At 37.7% G+C, this 21,759-nt stretch overlaps 1 protein-coding gene across 5 annotated transcripts in view; it reads left to right on the top strand.

The window, feature by feature from the left end:
* kiaa1328 (KIAA1328 ortholog) overlaps window positions 1-21,759 on the top strand; it is a 179,900-nt gene that overhangs the window by 61,987 nt on the left and 96,154 nt on the right. For all 5 annotated transcript variants that reach the window (XR_009645001.1, XR_009645000.1, XM_060829546.1 and 2 more), the window contains one exon: window positions 15,916-16,589. Coding sequence is in view for 3 of the 5 variants with exons in the window: in XM_060829546.1 (XP_060685529.1) it covers window positions 15,916-16,589 (674 nt within the window). In the remaining 2 variants the exon portion in view is untranslated. The remainder of the gene's footprint in view (window positions 1-15,915; window positions 16,590-21,759) is intronic.

Genomic DNA, 21,759 nt, shown 5'->3' with positions numbered 1-21,759 from the left:
CTCTGAGTTCACTTCTCTGGACAGGAGTCCTCCCACCACAACTCTTCCATCCACCTCCATAATTCCTTCTCCATCCACTCTTCCCTCTAGCTTCTTACCTGCACTTGATGGAACTTGATTTTATTAGGCACCATATACTCTATACTATAGAAAATATGTCTCATTTAACACCTCCAGGAACCAATTGAAAGTGATTATTAAGTCCTATTTCCTTTTCCAGCAAAGTAACCTCAAATCTTGTTGGACTTTCTGGAGATGGAGTTCCTTTTCTCTTGCCAAGGCGAGATGAATATTCAAACTTTATTTAAATCCTCAAAACTTTAGTCCCTTCAATGTGATTGTAAGTTCCCACCCATCTCAGTCCATTTACTAATGGGTCAATTTCCTATCACCTCTGACCAGATACCTAAAGATTTTGAATATCTCTGTCAAATCTCCTGTCATAGCTTCATTTTAGATTGTTTTGAGTTAGAGTAGAGACAACTAGAAATTGCTCCTGATTGTAATCCCATAAAGCAAATGTGTTTATGATAGATATGTGCAGGAGTGAGCTTATATCTGATATCGTGATAATCATAGATGAATAATCAACAGTGCAATTCAGTGTCAAAAGGTAGCCTGTGCTTCAAAAGAAGTTCTAAAATTAATGAGGATTTTATTGATTGGGAATTTGAGGTGAAGGATTAAGCCCCATGGGGCAAAACACCCCCAAGCTTGAAAAAAGTGAAAATGATGAAATGTTGAGTAAATAATGACAGTTAGCTGATGTCAGACTTTGATTTCCTCTTCCGTCTTTAAGCCTTTAAAACCAAAGAGAAGATATGAAGTTCAACAGATTGAATGAGACAGTCATGCAATCTCTCAGTCCTTCACACAAATGAGATCAGGTTAGAAGAAAGGATATCTACAGGAAAAGTTGTGGTAATAGGTCTGCTTAATATCTTTTTATTTTTCATTGCCAAATAAAGGCAATCTAGGCAGATGATTCAAATCTTGTTAAATTTTTTGAGGAGAAAATACCGGTAAACATTGAGTGTAAGCAAAACAAAATGTATTTGAGTCAGTTCAAGCAATAGATGAAAAAAGTACAGATACTGTTTGGATGAACAACTACATGTAGTACTATTTGAAGATATTTGCATCTCAATTTTCCCAATTCTTCAAAGGTGTGTTAAGAGTCATGACCAAGAATCACTTTTCAAATAAGTTAATTAAATCAGATATGCAGCACATTCCTGCTTCTGAACAGTCTTGCTGGAGAGGGATAGGCACACTGCAGTGATGGATAACCAGTTCTGATCTACTGCCAAGGCCAGAGGCAGGCTCCGTATCAGTCCAGAAGACTGTTACATCACAAAAGGCACCAACTGACATGTAATCGTCACAGCTGCAAACCATCTATTGGTGGAGTCATTTCCCCTTCCCACTGAAGGCCTGACAAGTTGGTCTTGAGGGAATTATGACTTTACAATCTATCTGAGGTGCTCCTGTCATCTTGTTCGAATGCCAACCAACCCTGTCTGGATTCTCAGCTGGGCATCACTGTGAATACTCCCATTGGGCCTTCCACTTCAATTTTCTTTCTGCTGTCTTTAATTAACCAGGGCTTCCTGAGGTATCTTCTTAACTGGCTGGCTCCAAAAAGATTGAGTGACATTACGCTGCAGTCACTTTTAAGCTTCCTGATGCAGACTTGAAGTCAATGTAAGGATCATAGCTCAACTAGCAAATTCCAGACAAAGTATCAGCTGAGAGAGAAATGAGGTTCATAAAGACGGTTTTTTTACTATTGGGGAACCAAAGACCATGAAATAACATTTTTGTCACCCACCTTTAAATTTGAAGGTCCCAGATTGTGTCACAAAATAGCAAATTGAATGTGAGAATTGAGCCATGAAAGGAGAGCTTTAACATTGGTGATGAAATGCTTGGTCAGATTAATGAGCTTTAAGGAAGTTTTACAAGGAGCACAGATGTAAAACTGGATTTTGGTGACTAGGATCCTGAGAACAGTGAATGGAAGGATGAAAGTAAATTGCTTGTAGGATGGATCATACTATTTTTGGACAAGTTGTGAGAATACACCTGGAAGAGATTTTTTTAAAAAGTCATTCATATGATATGGGTATTTGGACCAGCATTTTTAGGAAGTAAAATGGGCCTTAAACTAATTAGTGGAGGCTAGGGTGCAAATTTAGGGAGTTGTAAATCCCTAGGAGGATACAACAAAGGAAGAAATTAAGGTGGGAAATGATAGAAACAGCAGTGATAAGAAGGGACAGAGAATACAGATTTAAGAGCCAATCAACAGATACAAGTAGAGATTACAAAATAATAAAAAGGAGGACCAAAAGGATCCTTTGTCATGTTGTGGTAGTGTCCCTACCTGTGGACTAGGAGGCCTAGCTGCTCCAGTGGGGTGTAATAATAGTTGAACAGATTGATTAGTTTAATTTAAAGAAAAGATAAAAAGGACAAAACTTGACATACCATTTGGATACACATAACATGCAAAATTAAACAGATCAAATAGTAGTATAAATTAAGATAAATAAGTGCAATCTAATGGCCACAATTGAGACGTGGCTACAGGATGACTTAGACTGCAGTGTGAATATTGAAAGGTATTTGACATTTAGCAAGAACAAGAAGCTAGGCACCAGCGTTTGATTCTAGCATCTGGTGACTGTGTCTGTGTGGGGTTTGCATGTTTTCCCATGATGTATGAGTTTCCATTGGGTGCTCCAGTTTCCTTCCACAATCCAGAAATGCACAAGTTAGGTAGATTGGCCATGCCAAATTGCCCGTAGTGCCCAGGAATGTGTTGGCTAGGTGGATTAGCTATGGCAAATGATAAATGTTATGGGGGTAGGGTAGGGGGCTGAGTCTGGATGGAATGCTGTTTGGAGGATTGGTGCATACTTGACGGGCCAAATGGCCTTTTTTCTACCCTGATTTTAGGAAAGGGTAGAGAATTGCTCTTGTTAATTAAAGATGATTCTAACACAATTGAGAGGGATAACATTCATTCAGGAAAGCAGGATTTGAAACAGTCAAGAGTAGAGAGGACGAATAATCTTATGAAGTTGAAGGTGTGTACTGTATCTTTGAGAGTGAATGCTGTTCTGCACTGAAAGCTAACCAGCACCTTTGTCACATTGAAAAGATAACAGTCTCAGTGTTCTGGAAAATTTAAAACATGTCATACTTGGCTGTGAAATGAATTCCTGAGTTGGCTGATTAAATTAGAATTGTTGTCAAATCAACAATCAGTTTAAATTATGCCCTAGGATACTAAAACCCAATTGAGTTTTAATTTATTGTTTTGCCAACATTGAACCAATGAGATGATCTGATGTTGGGTATATAAAAAAAGGCAGGCATTTTCTAAATCATGAGTAACTGCCATCTCAAGAGAGAGGGAGGTACCCAAAAGATTGAAACACACTATCAAAAGTACCTTTTTTCATATGAAATATCTTCACAGTAAAAAGAAAGAAAACAACCCCGGGAGATCTTCAGCCAAAAGAAGACAGATACTGAAGATGACTGCTGCTGTATGGTTTTGAAATTTAGATGATGTAATTTAAATGTGTTTTGTTGGAACAGTATATTGTTATAGAGTTGGAGGCAGGTAATAAGCAGTTCAGAGAAAAAGGGGTTTTAGAGTTGTGAATAGTTGTTTAACATTCACTTTTAGAGTTAAGGAATAAATTAATATTATTTTCTTTAAATAGTGGAATCTGGGAAATTCTCTGTCACTTCTGTTCTAACAGATTATGAGGTGAGATGAACTTTTCTGGGTGTTTGGTTTAACTAACAGAGGGGTTCCCTGCCGCGTCATAACAATGATTATGACAAAAGATGACTTATGGGAGTTGTGTTCAGGCTCCCAAACAGTAATCATATGGTAGAATAGAGAAGAAATAGGAAAGACAAGTGTGAAACAAAAACAGAAATTGCTGGAAAATCTCAGCAGGTCTGGCAGCATCTGTAGAGAAAGCAGAGTTCATGTTTTGGGTCCGGTGTCCCTTCAGAACTAGGAGAACCTTGTTAGAGTTGGCCAAAAATATGAAAAGGTTGCTTCAGTTATTTTTGGGGGGGGAAAAAAGTTAACAAAGGAAATGTTTGTCTGATAGAAAGAGAGTCTGGTCAATTAATAATGGAGAAAGAAGAGAAAACAGATGAACTAAACAGATATTTTGTGTCAATCTTTGCTAGAGAAGAAATAGTAGCATCCCAGAAAGAACTGTAACTCAGGAATTGAAAGGGAGGGAGGAACTCAAGAAAATTACAATTACCAAGTAAGTAGAACTGAGTAATGTTTTGGAAGTGCGAATTGACCAGCCGTGCTTTGTACCTCCAGCATTTTAATGCTTCTGAATGTGTGCATTTTAATAAAAGATGTCTTGCTAAACCAATATGTAATGCTTAAAATAATTGGTTCAGATATTTATTGTAAATCTGTAGCACCAGAACAGATACAGGATTAAATACTTTCCTTGTTCATATAATTGCTGCAACCTTGGATATAATCTTCATTGCTTTGTGATTCTCTGGCTAATCATAAACCAAGAGGAACACTGGATCCCAAAGACTTTATTCAAGTATTTGTAGGAAGCAAGAGGAGATCAAATAGTTTAATTTAACTAATATTTAAATGAGTAAGTAGGCAATGCATACGTGCATCTAGGATTAACCATTTATTAAAATCAAAGAAAAAATAAATATCAAAATAATGGCCAGGTACAAAAGTAATGAGCTAAAAACAGAGATGTGCAGTTTGACTTGCTGCCAATGTACTGGTGCCATCTGTGCAATTTGCAAGCTAGGTAGTTGTATCATAGAGTGAATTAATATGCAGTTAACATCTGCAAAAAAGGATTTTGCTATCTGAAGATCATTGAGATACATCACATTCGCAGGAAGTGTGAATAAGCATACAGGTGTTGTGGCAGGTTATTAATTATGAAATTACATGCTGCAGTGGGCATACAGGTAGATGAATGAACAAGCCATTTGTAAATTATGTATGCATGTCTCACAGCAAGTTGCTTAGCGTTTTTCAGTTTCTTCTAGTTTGTAAGACACCAATTAGTGTTTACTTCTAAATAATTGAACAACTTTGATTTCCTCATCATTACAGATCTGGTCATAATATACAAAGTAAGTTTTGAAAAACAGAAGGTGGTAGGGTGAAAACTTTTCATCTCCTTGTGATGAGTATAAAAGCAACATCATCCTTGCATCCATTTTGTAGAGTCATTACTTCAGAGGAGACCATTCAGTCCACTGAGATCATGCCAGTTGTCTGAAGAGAGTCTAATCAATCAGTCCCATTTTCCCACCTTATCACCTTATCCCTGTAAGTGATTTTGGTCATTCAAGTTTCTTTCAAAATCTTTCACAATTTCACTTGCGCCATTTTCATAAGCAGCAAGTTTCATGTTGTTACCACTTGTTGTGTAAAATAGTTCTTATTCACTTCCTCAGTTCTGGATGTCTTGTCCAAAGCATTGAATTTGTCTCTCCCCCCACTCTTGAATGAAATGGGAACCTCATTATTTATAGGAAATAATGTCAGAAAAATAGAAATAAAGCTCTGTTTTTCATTTCTTGCTATATTTCCAATAAAATATTAAACAATGAACATGTCAAAACAACTATGTGAGAACAGAATAGTTGCATAATACCATAAAACTGAACCAACCCCCCCCCCCCCCCCCCCCCCCCCACTCCTGCCGAGTAAAATAAGGATGTAAAATGTTTAAAAGAATTAATACCAGGCCAGAATTAATGCTGACCTTGTATCAACTAATGGGCATGTTTTTCCATGATCATCTGGTCTCATGGTGTCAATTTGTGATGAGTGTAAAAGCAACATAGTTTCTCTTAATCAGTTTCCTTAATCTCCTTTCTACAAGGAAAATAACTCCACTTTTTCCTATCTGTTCTTGCAGATATGTAACTAAATTCGTTACACTCAATGTGATCTAACCAGGGCTTTCCACACTTTCAGCATGACTTCCCTGCTTTGATACTGAAAACCTCTTTATGAAGCTCAAGTTTCCATCCATTGTGCTGACTTCTATTTCAGTGTTTCAATGTAATTCATCAAAGCTCCTTCGACAACACTTTCCAAACCCACAACCACTTAGCTGTAGAAGGACAAGGGTAGTAGATACTTGGGGCCACCACCGTTTGCAAGTTCCCCAACTCTTTCAAATGCCAGGCTATGACCATCACCATTAAGAGACAATTTAATCACTACCCCTTGACATTCAATGGTGTATCCATCACTGAATCCCCAACCTGGGATGGGTTACCATTGTGCAGGTTCTCAACTGGCCTTGCAACATAAACACAGTGGCTATAAGAGTAGGTCAGAAATTAGGAATGCTGCAGCTGTTAACTCACCACCTGACTCCCCAAAGCCTGTCTGCTGTCTACAAGGCACAAGTCAGGAGTGTGATGGAATATTTCCCACTTTGCTTGGATGAGTGCACCTCCAACAGAACTCCAGCTCAATACAATCAGGAGAAAGCAGCAACCTTGATTAGCACTCCATTCTAAGTATCAACTTACTCCACCACTGATGCTCAGTAGCAGTGGTGTTTACTATTTACAAGAATTGATGCAGAAATTCACCAAAGGTCCTCAACCAGCACCTTTCAAACCCAATACTCCTTCCACCTAGAAGGACAAGGGCAGCAAATACATTAGAACACCACCATGTTTAAGTTCGCTTCCAAGCCACTCACCATCCTGACTGGGAAATATATCACTATTCCTTTACTGCTGCTGTGTCAACATCCTGGAATTCCCCCTAATGACATTGTGAATTTACCTACAGCACGTGGACTGTGGTGGTTCAAGAAAGTCTCTCACCACCACCTCATCACTATACCTACATCCCATGAGTGAATTTCGAAAAAGTGCCACTTGACTGTCCATTATGATAGTCTGTTTTATAGTGGCTTTTGGGACTATTTCTATATATTAAAAAATAAGTCAAGCAACTAATGGTCCAAGTACTAACCTTTGGGTACACCAATGTCTGCCATCATGACATCTAAGCAACAACCATTTATCAGAACTCCTCAATCTTAATTCAATTTATTAGTCAAGCTGACATTGACCCTTGTATTCTATAACCTTCAATATTCTTAACCAGCCTTTTATCTGTTACTTTGAAAAATTCTTCCTTAAACCCCACATTAAAAACATCCATTGCATGTCCTTCATTTTTTTTTGTTATTAGCTACAAGGAATGGTCTGTATCCTTCTTTGAATCAGGGTGTCACTTTTGTTCAATACTTGGGCACGTCTCTTGCATCGAGCAAAGGGTTGATTATAACAAGCCCTTCCATTGTTTTCACTCCTGTTTCTTTTACCAAAAAAGGATGCAAGCCCATATAGGTGGTGCAACTGTTCCACTATAAGAATAGACAACCTTTTTCATTCCATCCTTTTCACCCTATCCATTACATCTGGCACCTCTTATTCTACTGATATATTGTCAATATTGTTACTTAGTAAATGCTGATAAAATGTATCATTCAAAATTTTAACCTTGCTGTGCACCCCCAAGCATATAACACTGCTTTGTCTCTCTAATGTCCTAATCTTAACTCTAATTATTAACATGTCCATCAAAAACATGGGGGTGGGGGGGAGGGGGGAGGTCATATTTTAATGGCAGATGTTTTAATGTATCCTGGAGCAGCAGGGACTTCGAATTCAGTTGACGTTTCCAGAGGTTCTGTTGCAGTAGTGCAGATGGTCATAGGACATGTCCATCAATTACTGAAGTAGGTCTCGATATTGATTAGCCACTCCTACCTTTTTAAACTTTTTTTCAGTTGACAGAACTCACCAAAGAAAAGGAATTAAGGTTACAAACATCATTGGAGTAACAAAAAAACAATAAGACCCTTCCATGGGAAATATGCATGAGAGAGAAAAAGTGAGGAATATTGCACTTATGCTAACAGTAAAAGAAAGATTTAGCTCAACATCGTAAAAGGTGAGGGGAGCAGGACAGGGTACCATGAAAATGTGTGGACCATGGAATACCTCTTCTCAGTGCACACCCTACAAGTTTCTTGAACCAACTCTGTATGCACATTTTGTGTCTCTGCCCCACAGAATTGTGAATGCACATTGACAGTAAGCCATCTTTAACCCACCATGTTTTTCTATTTAGAAAGTGCAGTCTGCATCATTAGGTCAGATTTCATAAGCATCCTAACGAAGGGCAAAATGAAAAATCAAGTGACTCTATTTTGACTTCAGTCAAAACACAATGAGAAAACAAGTGACACATTCCAGTCAGCTGCATTCTTGTTTTTCAAACTACACAATAGAATTACACAATGAATCAACTATTTAGAATTTAAAGGAAGGGAAAAACAAACTTCCTACTGTGTGCATACGATCTTTGGGTTTATGAATTGATGATGAAAGACTGCAAATGCTATCTTATCAATGATAATCTTAATAATGTCAAAAATCACATGACACTGGCTTATAGTCTGAGTTTATTTTAAACTGCAAGCTGTAAGAGCTTCCCCTCTTTCCTTGAATAGCTAGTGGGAGAGAATACATGGGATCCAGATTGTATAAGTAAAAGATCAAAGCGTCATACAACTTATGTAAATATATTGAACAAATCTAGATGGCTATGAAGTCTTTAATCAGTTAAAATGATGGTAGAGATTTCGATTGATTAATATCTAAATCCCAGAATTTCTTTCAAGTCACTGCCTCAAGATAACTTCAGGTTTTATCAGAATAAAGGTAAAAATCAAACAACATCATGCTATAGTCAAACAGGTTTATTTGGAACAACGAGCTTCTCAGACCGCCACTCCTTCAGGTAACTAGTGGGGAAGGATCATAAGACACAGAATTTTGAGCAACAGATCACAGTATCATGCAATTAAAGCAATATATTGAACACACGTCGATTGCTGTTAAGCCTTTTGTCTTTTAGATGGCTTGCAGGTTTCAGTCCATTAATATGTAAATCTCAAAACTTTAAGTCACATTCTCGAGATAACTTAAGGTTTTATGTAAAAAAAAGTGACATCTCAGCTCAGACGATGTATTAAAGGTATGAGATTAGAGTCTGTTTGTATCCCAGTCTTGAGTCACACTGGTTCTGTTTCTAATGTGTGAATTTATAAAATGTTATATGGATTGACTGCCTGCAGATTGTGTGTTTTTGAGTGAAAATAAAAAGTATCTGCAAATACAATTCTGCAAATGCAAATTCACCCCATAGATTTGAGTGTTTGTGTGCCTGTGAGGGGGAGAGGGAGAGGGAGAGGGAGAGATTGTGCATGTGAGTGTATGCATGTGCTTGATAGTATGTGTGCCTGAGTGTAACGGATTATAAACCTGTGAGAGGGTGTGTGTGCGGGTTGAGTGTGTGTGTGTGTGTGTGTTATATAAAAGTGTATTGTGTGTTGGGGTCACTTGTAGTATGGCATGAACCCAAGGTTCTGGTTGAGGCCAGCTTCTTAGGTACCAGAATTGGCTATCAGCCTCTGCTCAGCCACTTGGTGTTGTTGCATATCCCGAAGTCTGCCTTGATGAATGGTCACCCGAAGATCTGAGGCTGAATGTCCCAGACTGCTGACGTGCCCATCTACTGGGAGGGAATAGTTCTGTCTGGTGAGAATAGCATGGTGTCCATTCATCTATTATCATAGCATCTGCTTGGTCTTGCCAATGTACCATGCCTCTGGGAATCCTTGCATGCAGCGTATGAGATGGACAATGTTGGCTGAGTCACATGAGTACTTGCAGCATATAGGGTGGGTGGCGTCCCTACGTGCAATGGTGGTATCCATGTTGACACTCTAACACGTCTTGCAGTGGTTGTCATGACGGTTAAACAGGGTCGTGGTCGATCTTGTCCTGAAGGCTGGGTAGTTTGCTGCGAACAATGCTCTGTCCAATATTTGGCAGTTGTTTAGAGGCAAGAGGTGCTCATCCTCATCGATAATGTATTGCAGGCTGTGAAGAGCATGGAGTAGTTTGTCCGCTCCTGCAAAGTACTGGACAACGAAGAGTACCCTATCAGTTGCATCCCCTGTTTGTCTCCTGAGGAGGTCATTACAGTTTCTCGCTGTGGCACGTCGGAACTGACGATCAATGAGTTGAGCATCGTACCCTGTGGTTATGAGGGCGTCCTTCAGTACCCTCAGGTGTCAGTCGTGTTCCTCTTCATCGAATGAACCTTCACTGTACCAAATCCAAGGCAACTGTACATTCTCTAAGAATTTAGGTAATGTTACGATCCCACCTGCTGGCAACACTGGATAAGTCAGATCCCAGAATGAAACTGGCTTGATAGGATGTATTTACATTTTGAGTTGATTAATTCAGTATTATTCATGAAAACATCTTCACACGCACTTCCAAATGATCTTTAACAACAGAATGCAAGTTTGATACAGAAAGTAATAATCAAATCTTTCTCTCTGTTTAAATACAGGACACAGATCTTAATACAACGTCAAAGTAAAGTTTCAACCTGTTCCTCAACATGATCTGTTTGGGACTAAATTCTGGAGAAATAACACGTTTATCTCCACTTTCAAACTGTTCACTTAACTGATACTTTTCTCTTGAACTGTAGAGACAATTGTATGTTGGTATGAACCTCACAATTCTGATTACATAAATTACTATAGTTGTATGAATTAGAAGATGTCTATCAAAATTCTAAAACAAAACAAAAAACTGCAGGTGCTGGAAATCTTAAACAAAAATAGAAATTGTTGAAGAAAGTCAACCGGTCTGGCAGCATATGTGGAGAGAGAGCAGAGTTAACATTTTGGTCCAGTGAATTTTTCTTCATTACCACCTCCCCTTTCAGTTTCTTTGATTTTCTTCCTGAGAGTTGAAGAGATATTTCTTAATATTTTATTCCACTTTCTTTTCCACTGGCATAACTGCTTGGAAGTTGATGGGCTTGATGTGTGAAATTTGTGCTATGCGAGCTGGAGCATTTGGTGTTCTGAACGTTTGTTCTATGTCTGTAAGTTAATTGCTTTCTGTGAACTAATGTGCAACAAAGAAAGCTTTTTTTTAGAAAAACAGGGCCATTGGGTAAACTTGAAATTAATGTACTTTTTAATACTGTTATGCTCCCCTTCTGTCTCCATCTCCAAAATATGCATACAATTAGCAGTGTCTTTTACCGTTTGGAATTTATCATCTATTTGGAGGTTTTAGGAGTACTCTGAGTTGGTTGTGGATAAATGTGCTATACAGTCTGAGAGTGAATTCTCCGACTTTGAAATAATAAAACTAAAATTTATAATGGTACTATGGTTTTCTACACTTTTCAGGTGAGTTGAAAGCCATTGCATTTCGCTGAACCCATTAGCTCCCTTGAACCTGATAGATATACCATAGTTGTTGCTGACAGATTACATCTTTAATAGCAGTGATTGATGAAATGCAGCATAAACAGATGTTTTAAATAATTTAAAATACATTTTTCAGTCAATTTTGCAGGGTTCATGGTAAAAATGAGAAAATTCCAAGATCATGAAATATATTAAAAAGAACATTTGTTTTCCTGTGATAGTTGTAGAAGAATTCATGATGTACCCTTTATCACTAAAGGAAATTATTTCTGTGGCAGTAATTATTGCTGTTTTCTCACTTATATAAAAGATATTATTTAGGTTGACCCAGTTTATTATTATTTTAGTTTGTAAGATTAGACCTTTATTTGCAAAGGTTAATTGAAAAGTATCGTTTCTAACTTTGAGAGATTATTTATATGAAATAAAATTTAAGAAGTTGGGGCTTGAAGCTATATTTTGTTGCTTTTATAATCTTCCAATAGCAATATGCAATTATTAGCTTGGTGTATAATTTCCATTCAAACAAAAAATATGTGATGGCTTATCAATATAGTTCAGTCACAAAAATAATAATTTAACTTATAAAGCTATAAATGAACAGAAATTGTTTTTTGCTTTTTATATCCAGTAATAAGTTAACTTGCAGTAAATTTTCATGCTTGACAATTGATGTGATACTCTGAATTTTCATTGTTCATGTTAAGTCATGCTGTGCCTCTTCAGTAAATTGATCAGGTGTCATGCTGGCTAGTGACATGAGTTGCAGCTTCTGAGATTATTATGCAAATTAAGTGACACATTTACTCCTGGTTAACCTGTTCGAGGATATAACATTCACACTCAGTATATTTATACGTTGTGTCCTTGTGTGGGAGGACACTTTTAAAACAATGGTTCATAACTTGATGAGCTCTGCTTCTCAGGTGTGTTGTTGAGCAGCATTGCTAATAAGATAAAGATGTTTCAATGAATCCACATTTTGTTAATAGAATCATAGAGCATGGAAACAAGCCCTTCGATCCAATTCGTGTGCACCAATCAGACAGCCCAGTCTGACTTGGTCTCATTTGCCAGCTTTTGACCCATATCCCTTCTAATCCTTTCTATTCACGTACCTATCCAGATGCCTTTTAAATGTTGTACTTGGACCACCTCTGCCACTTCTGGCAGTTCATTCCAAACATGCGCCATCCTCTGCATGGAAAAAGTTACCCCTCTGATCCTTTTTAAATCTTTCCCCTCTCACCTTCAACCTGTGCCTTCTAGCTTTGGACTCCCCAACCTGAAGAAAGAACTTAGCTATTCACCCTATCCATGTCCTTCATGATTTTATAAATGCCCATGAGTTCATTCCTCAGCTTCTGAAGCTCCAAGGGAAAGAGCCCCAGACTACTCAGCCTCTCACTATAACTCAAATCCTCCAGTCCTGGCAATATCCTTATAAATCTTTTCTGCATCCTCTCAAGTTTAACAACATCCTTTCTATAGAGAGACAACCAAAATTGTATGCAGTATTCTACAAGTGTCCTCACCAATGTCTTGTACAGCTGTTGTGTGGCATTTGCAAAAACTTTGAAACAGGTAATCAACAATGCTGTGCCGTAATTAAATTTTGAATTTTTAAATATTTCTTTATGTACAAATAGTTATATACATGTGAAAAGGGAAGAGTAAAATTACCTCATTTTGTTTTTTTTGTCAGTTATAATTAATTTCAAGTCTTCATGCTAATTTGTTGTATATCTAAATGAATTAAACTATTATAATGTGTTTTAATTGCTGTTTTGATAAATTGTTTTTTAATGATAGCTGATCTCCTTGAAAGTGGATAAATCACCAGAAATAGATGGATTGCATCCTATCCTGTTAAAGGAAATCAGGGTGGAAGGAACTGATGTTATGAGGATCATTTTCCAATTCTGACGAGCTGCAGACAATGTACCAAAGGATTGGAGATTTAGGAACATGGTGCAATTGTTTTGAAAAGGGTGTGAGTGATAGACCAAATAATTATATGCTGGCCAGCCTAACTAAGAGGGGAAGGTGATGGCTAGTGATATTATTGCTCGATGATTAATCCAGGGACCCAGATAATGTTCTGGAGCCAGGTTTGAATACTACCATGGCAGATGGTGGAATTTGAATATAATAAAAATCTGGAATTCATTGTCTAATGACCAGGAAAACATTGTCGGAAAATCCAATCTGCTTCACGCATATCCTTGGAAATCTGCCAACCTTGCTTGGTTGGCCTCCATGTAACTCCAGAACCACAGCAATGATAACTCTTAACTGTCCTCTGGGGTGATGGCCTAGTCAGTGATGTCCATATCCTGTGAATGTATTAAAAATAACTTAGGTAATGGACATTTTCTTAGATTCAATTCTGAGAGAGAGGATAAAGTATCCCTTAGACATAGATTAATCAGGGATATTCTGCATGGTTAAGGAAAGTCCATGTATTACTAAATTTTTGAGGAATTAACTGGGATTCATAAGGGCTTTGTGGGGAGTGTTGTTGGTATAGATTTTAGTAAAGTATTTGACTAGCTTCCACATGGCAGACTAGTCAGAAAAGTGAACGCCCATGGAATATGGGGGAATGTGGTAAAGAGGATCCAAAATCAGTGACAAAGCTAAGCATAATGGTTGACAGATGTTTTTGCAAATGCAAAATGGTTTCCAGGCATGTTCCTCAGGACTTCGTGTTGGGTCACTTATGTGTCTAATGGTGGCGACTAAAATCATCTTTGATAGGGTGTTGGGGGATTTCCTCAAACATGGTGTTGGCGATAATATATTAGCATGGATAGAAGATTGGCTAACTAATAGAAGACAGACAGTTGTGATAAGGGGGACATTTTCAGGATGGCAATTTGTAATTAGTGCATCACAGGGATCAGTATTGGGGCTACAATTATTTACAGTTATGACTTGGATGGGGCAAGTGAAAGTAATATAGCCATGTTTGCAGATGACACAAAAATAGGTGGAAAGAGAACTATAGAATTAGTACATGAATCATCAGAAGCTACTGTCCATGTTTAGTGAGTAATAGGGACTGCTAGAGCAAGTGGTAGATGCAGGTGTAGTTACAACATTTAAAAGACATTTGATAGGGACATCAATAGGAAAGGTTCAGAGAGATACGGGCCAAACCCAGACAGGTTTACTTTGGGAAACTTAGTCAACCTAGACGAGTTGGATCAATGGATCTGTTTCTGTGCTGTATGACTCTATATATGAATGGTTTGGCTTAAAGTGTGGGATGCTTGATTAGGAAGTTTGCAGATGACTCAAAAATTGGCAGTGAAGAGGGTAGCTTCTCACTCAAATTATATAATGGTTTGGTTGAGTGGTCAAAAAAGTGGCAAATGGAATTCAATCTGGAGAAATTGGAGGTAATGCATTTGGGGTGGGCAAATGCAGGGCTAGGGAATATAAGTGAATGGGGATAAGAGAAGATGGGTGATATGAAAAGGCATAGAGGAAGTGAGAGACCTTAGAGTACACGTTCACAGATGCTTGATGGGAGTGGGATACTCATGCACCCACCATTTAATCCATTGGCCACTACAAAACTGTGGTTTGCTGGGGGTATTGATGCCAGTTGGCAACTTAATGAGCCAAAGTGGCATATTGACACTAACTGCTGTATGTCCTGTGTCAGTTTGTTTTGCCATCCAACATAATGATGGAAGGTGTTTTGCTGCTGGGAGATGGGAGCAGAGGTTCTCCTACATTTGAGTGGGCCTTGTCACCTGTTTCCCTCTGTGATGGGCTGCAATAAATCCAGCTGGTTACTGTATTTTTACATTCACAGCCTAATATGCTGATTACAACAAACTTTGTTTTGTTTATCAACCGGCACTCTGATTAACCAGCAAAAATTATATATCTCAAATACTGTGATTTACCATGATGTCTGAGTATTTATGGTGTAAATAGAGTATAACAGTAATGTGTGTACTTCCTACATCATGTTTCTGTTATTTAGAGTGTTTTCACATAGATCTTTTGGAGGGATAATGATATCTTGAAACTTCGCTTGGTTAGGTTTTGCTATGATTGTGCATAACTTCGTGATTGTCTGGAATATTTGACAAACCGTTGCATTCCTGGTTCCATAGGTGCTAGTTAATAAAACATTTGCTGTATTTCCAGCGTTTTCTGTTTTTACCAGTTTATTTAATTTGTTGGTTAAGACAGCCAGATACTCAAATGATACTCACAAAAATGTATAAATAAAGAAAAGGCAAGTTAATGTTTGAGTCCAGTGACCCTTTGTCAGGGCTGGATTTGTTAACTGGAAATGTTAACTACCTACAGATACTGTCAGACCTGCTGAGTTTCTCCAGTACTTTCTGTTTTTGTTTCAGAACTCCAGAATCCATAGATTTCTTTTGTTTTATTTTACTCATTTAATGACTTTGAAAATAATTTGTGCAAGAAAATGCTATCCCAATAAAGAAATCACCAATGAATGTCTCAATTTTCATAATAACCTTTGTAAATGTTTTGCTTTTAGGTATGTAGTGAGAAGAATCCTCCTCAGCTGGTTTCTTCAGACCTAGGTGGCTCCTATCTTGGAACTGTGCCTCCTTGTACCTTAAATGCTTCTGGCAAAACTAAAAACGTGCTTGTTGGTCCATCCTTTGCACCACAGCCTGACCTGGGCCTGTATTTCCCAAACCATAACTCTGTCCATCAAAATCATCGTACTGAAAGTTTTCCATCTCAAAATGGTTGTGGTAAAAAATCTGGCAATACAGTTCAAGGAGAGCCATTTGAAGACAGACATTATAACATGAACAAACAGGTAGATGTGGGTCCTGTGCAGGCCAGTACCTTTTGTGATTCTGATGTCGGTCAACCTTCTCACTGTGGATGGTTGAGAAATAGAGAGCTTGCCGATGAAAATCAATCGACCAATATAAGAAATGGGCATTTAAAGCCATTAATTGAATGCAACCCCTGCTCTGGAATGTCTCATGATCCAGCAATGAATAATCAGGAGGAAGTAACAGCTGAAGAAGTTATAAATGGAAAGAAGCTGCTTATAGACCAAAAGCAGCAACTGATCTGTCAGAAAATGGAGCTGGAGCTGGAGAAAGAAAGACTGCAAAGATTGCTCGCTCAGCGGGAGACCCTTTTCTTTCGAAAGCAACAGCAATTACACGAGTCAAGGTTGGATTACAGCAGGTGAGAACTTCACTGAACCTTGAACTTTCCTAATGGAGGCAATTTATCCTCTGAAATTAACCTTTATTAGATTGGCAACGAAGTTTTAATTAAAATTAACTATGTTGTCTATTGATTGCAATGGCTTTGAACTCTTTTCTTGGTACAATTTTAATAGGTTTGAACAAAATGGTTCCCATGTGGCAGCAACTTGTCCAGTTTTTCCATTTTAACTGCTCTTAATTTTTGTTAAAACTTTACACCTGCATGGTATTGTGAATGCTAACACATTTAGAACAGCTGAAATTCCACATGGATTTTAATAACATTATAAAATAATTCAGTAATTGACAGACACAGCAAACTTCAAAGGTAGTTGAGTGGTAACCAAAATGCTTTGCTGTGAGTGTTTGTGCATATTAATAGCATAATAATGGGATGAAATGGAACTTTAGTTAAATATTCAAATTAGGTTGACCACATACTTTATTTTGGATTACAAATTTAATGTAAATGCAAATACCTCTAGTTTTACTTCAATTTACAATATAATATCTTTATTGTACAATTAGAAATAGAGGGCTTTTTTTAACCCTGCTTTACAAGAAAATATTTAGTTTACTAAGACAAGATTCAAACATCCAGAGATCCCTTGGCTCAATTCAGTAAGTGAAAAAAAGTTCCATGTAATTAGTTTTTATTTTTAGCTAATTGATTTTTGCTATGCATCCAAACAAAATTTCAATATTTAATATGGTGATCAATATTAATTAATTAATGTGAATATTTGGACATCAGAACCAAGCAACCTACTTTAGATGGTGTAGTTGACTGTTTGAAAGGTAGTAGAGAGATTGGGGCGGATAAGGAATGATTTCCTATGGTCACAGTTCTAGACAATGTCATTTGTGACTTTGATTTGTTTCAGTGTTATAATTGGCGCTGAAGAGATTTAAGCATGGAGATACCTGTAAGGTGAATTTAGGAGGTAACAGCAGATCAAGAGCTTTAAAGGAGATGGGCTGGTAGTTTTTAGGGCATTGTTATCGATAGTTTAAATTTAAGGGGAGCCAGTAGTACAGTGATATTGTCACTGTTTTAGTAATTCAGAGACCAAGGCTATTGCTCGCGGAACATGTGTCTACATTCCATCATGATAGATAGTGAAATTTAAAATAGACAAATACAATCTGGAGGTAAAGTCAAATCTAATGGTGACTATGAAACCATTGTTATTAAGAAAAAATCAGCTTCAGTAATGTCCTTATAGGGTAGAAAGTGCCAGCCTTACCTAGTCTAGCCTACAAGTGACTTCAGACCCAAAGTAACATGGCTTAACTGCACTGTGAATAGCTAAGCAAACTGCTCAGTTCAAGGTTTATTAGGTATGGGCAAAATTCATTGGCCTAGTCACTGATGTCCACATCCCATAAATCGATATGCAAGAAATGAATATTGCAAGCATAATACAAATAAATATTATTAAATTTGTTATTAACCTTTATGAATTATGCAAGTTAGTGCATTGGGATAACTACTATATTGTTGAGGAAATTATACCTCCTCTTCTCTTCTGAAGATTAATGTGAGTACATGCTGATAAAAATTATACCTGATTAATTATAAAATGTGAACTTGGGTGAGATTTTTTCCTCATCTAATTTTTCTAGTAGACTTTTTTTGTGAATATTTATTAAACAGCTGCTGGGTAATAAAATGAAAGGTCTACGGAGAGATGCTTGTTACATGCTTTTATTTTAACTGCCATACATTATTTGCTCTGTAATTCCTTTAAAACATTGCTGCAATTGTGTCATTTGGAGAAACTGCTCAACTAGTGCAATAATAAAACAGAAATACATGAATATTAATATTAGTCACAAAGTTTTAAAAATCCAGACTCCTTCCACCCCCAAACCACCTTGCAATCTTCTTTAGAATATTTCAATGTTGACTAGGTATTTAATTGTGGGATGGTATTGATGCTAATCAAGCACTTTCCAACAGCAGTCAACTAATATTGTCCTGAGCCACAACTCTTTTTTTTTAAAACCTTCTTTCCTCAGACACCAATTGTATTTTCCATTTCCTGCCTTCTCTACCTTTGTGGGAAAATGACCTTTGAGACTATGCCTTTTTGTACCACAGCATGTCGTACACTTTCTTGCTAAGTCTTTAGGTTAGCAACTTCATGTGTTTATGCCAGGGTCTTTAGAGAAGAGATGAAATGGAGTGAGCTTTGTTGGCGTATCTGCTGGTATTCATTGTAGAAACTGATCCATGTCGAAGACGTTACTGGAGACACACTTCAAAATAAAAAAAGAAAGGAAAGCATTGATTGTATATCTCCTAAAATGACAGTATAATGTGCATTCCTCCATGAGATTAAATGAATGAGTTTCAACTTAGTTTCACAACTATAAATATAAGCCAAGTACAGTAATGCCTGTGCTGTTATATGTTGTGGTTTGTTTCCTTCTTTTTCCTCTTTCATTCTTACAAGATTTACAAAAGGTATTGCGTGTCCTTTCAAGTACGCTATCTTTCTTTGTGAGGATTCATTGCAGATAAGAACTTAATGAAATGGGTTTTTGTTTGATGTGATAGAAATTTTTCTAAGCTTTAAAAATAAGTTTTTTTTTAAAGTAAAGAATTAATCACAGCGTTTGAAGTGTCCCTTAACTCCTTTTCAGTGTTTGTTGGGTTACTATGTACCAGCATGTCTTCCATCCACATAAGACCATATTATGTTGGAGCAGGAGTAGGCCTTTTGACCCATAGAGTCTGCTCTGCCATTGAGAGACCATGACTGGTCTCTCTCATATAGTCACCACATTGTTGTAAACCTTAATGTGTACAAACTCAACCTACTCGATCTATCCTCAAGAAAAGCCCATATTCCATGGTTGGGATTAACCACGTGAACCTTCTCTGGATTGTCTCAATACCAGTATATTATTCCTTAGATAAGGGGACGAAAACTGTTCAAATAGTCTAGGTGTGGTCTGACTAGTTTTGTGTTATTCCCTGTCTTTGAGAAGATAGTGAGCTGCCTTCTTGAATTGCTGTAGTCTGTTTGGTGTAGTTAGTTCAACAGTGGCATTAAGACAAGAGTTCCACAATGTTGTCGCAGTGATACTACAGGAACAGTGATCTGTTTCCAAGTTAGGAAGATGAGTGGCTCAGAGATACAGATGGTTGTATTCCCATGTAACTGTTAGCATTGTCCTTCTAGATGGTAATTGGAGCGTAGTTCTGCAGTGCATTTTGTCTATGACGCATGTTACCGTTACTGGTAGTGCAGGTGAAGATGGTAGTGGAAGAAGTGAATGTTTTTGGCTGTGGTGTCATTCAAGCAGATTGCTTTGTCCTGGATGCAGTTAAGCTTTGGGGCAGCATGGTGGCTCAATGGTTAGGACTGCTGCCTCACAGTGCCAGGGACCCGGGTTCAATTCCTGCCTTGGATTGTCGGTGTGGACTTGTTGGGCCAAAAGGCCTGTTTCCATCCTACTCCTGACTTGCACCTTGTAGTTGGTGATCAGACTTTGAGAAGACAGGAGGCTGCAGGACACTCGGTCTCTGATCTGCTCTTCTATGCACAGTTTCAGGTCAATAGTAATACGCAGGATGTTGATAGTGGGGGATTCCATGATGATATTGGAGGTTAGATTCTTTCTTGTTGGAGATAGTCATCGTCTGGTACTTGCGTGGAGCAAATGTTACTTGCCACTTGTCAGTTTCAGTACTGTTACTGGAATGTTGTCAGGGCCCAAGACTTTTGCTGTATCCAGTGGCTCCAACTGTTTCTTGATATCAAGTGATGTGAATTGAATAGGCAAGATACTGAATTTGGAGGAAGTGAAATAAATGATCCATTCAGCACTTCTGGTTGAAGATTGTTGAAAATCCTTTAACCTTATATTTTGCACTGATGTGCCAGGCTCTCCCATTGTTTTGGATGAGGATATTTGTGGAACCTCCTTTTCCAGTAAGTTGTTTGATTGTCCTCCTCCATTCTCAAGGGGATGTGGCAGGACTGCAAAACTTAGATCTGATCTGTCGGTCATGGAATCACTTAGCTGTGTTTCACAGTTGCTGCTTGGCACACTGAGTATTTTTTGCAACTTCACCAGATTGATCCCTCATTTTTAGTTATGCCTGGTGTTGCTCCTGGAATACTCTCCATACTTTTCTTTCAACCTTATATACTGTAATGAATCTATGATTTGAGGTATGCGTTTTTTCAAAGCACTTTTGTTTCATTTATATTTAATAACCTTTTCATGAATTCTTCTGTACAGGAGCTACCTCTGTCAGATTTTGTGGAACATAACATTTTAGACCTTAATTTAGAAATGCTGCTAGGTTTTATAGGTTACCTGCTACAAAATATTTTTACAGACCTGCTTTATGCACTTTTTGATTGTATTGTTAATTGTAAACATTTTTTTCATCAAGTTCTCCATTTTTAATTTAACAGTTTGTACATAAGCTAGTACAGTACCACACAGCAGCAATACACATTCCCTGATGTAAGGGATTAAGAAATAGCTATGTTGCTCAGCATGGAGGAGTTGATGGTGTTGCTGGGCTAAGTAATTCAACACCTTAAACTAATGTTCTGGAGGCATTGATTCAAATCCCCCAGAGCAGATGGAGAAATTTGAATTCAATAAAAAGGAAGATTGAAGGACTCGTGCCTGAAACATCGACTCTCCTTCTCGGATGCAGTCTCATCTGCTGTGCTTTTCTGGCACCACACTTTTCGACTAATGGTGATCACTGTCAGTTATTATAAAGAAATCCTATATTGTTAATTTTTTGTCCTTTAGGGAAGGAAATCTGCCATCCTTACCCGGTCCTGCCTTTAAGTGTCTCCAGACTCACAACTATGTGGTTGACTTTTAACTGCCCCAGGACCTTTAAGGAGACAAGATAATCATTTTGCCTCTGTCCATGAATAAATCCTTGTTCCTGGATGTGGACCAAAGGAGGCATGGTAAATTAGAACTTTAACTTTAGGTTATGATTATTATAACTTGATGAATGACCTATTAATTAAAGAATCCTTTACTAATACATTCCCTTTTTCATTCTAGATTAATAGTCTGCTCTGATGCATGATTTTGGTTAAACTTTTAACCAATGATGTAAAATAATTTGGGCATGCCAAAGTTGAACTGGTCACATT

Source organism: Hemiscyllium ocellatum, chromosome 1 (genome assembly GCF_020745735.1).
Source record: "Hemiscyllium ocellatum isolate sHemOce1 chromosome 1, sHemOce1.pat.X.cur, whole genome shotgun sequence".
NCBI classification, from domain to species: domain Eukaryota; kingdom Metazoa; phylum Chordata; class Chondrichthyes; order Orectolobiformes; family Hemiscylliidae; genus Hemiscyllium; species Hemiscyllium ocellatum.
This window is presented reverse-complemented; position numbering and strand designations above follow the sequence as displayed.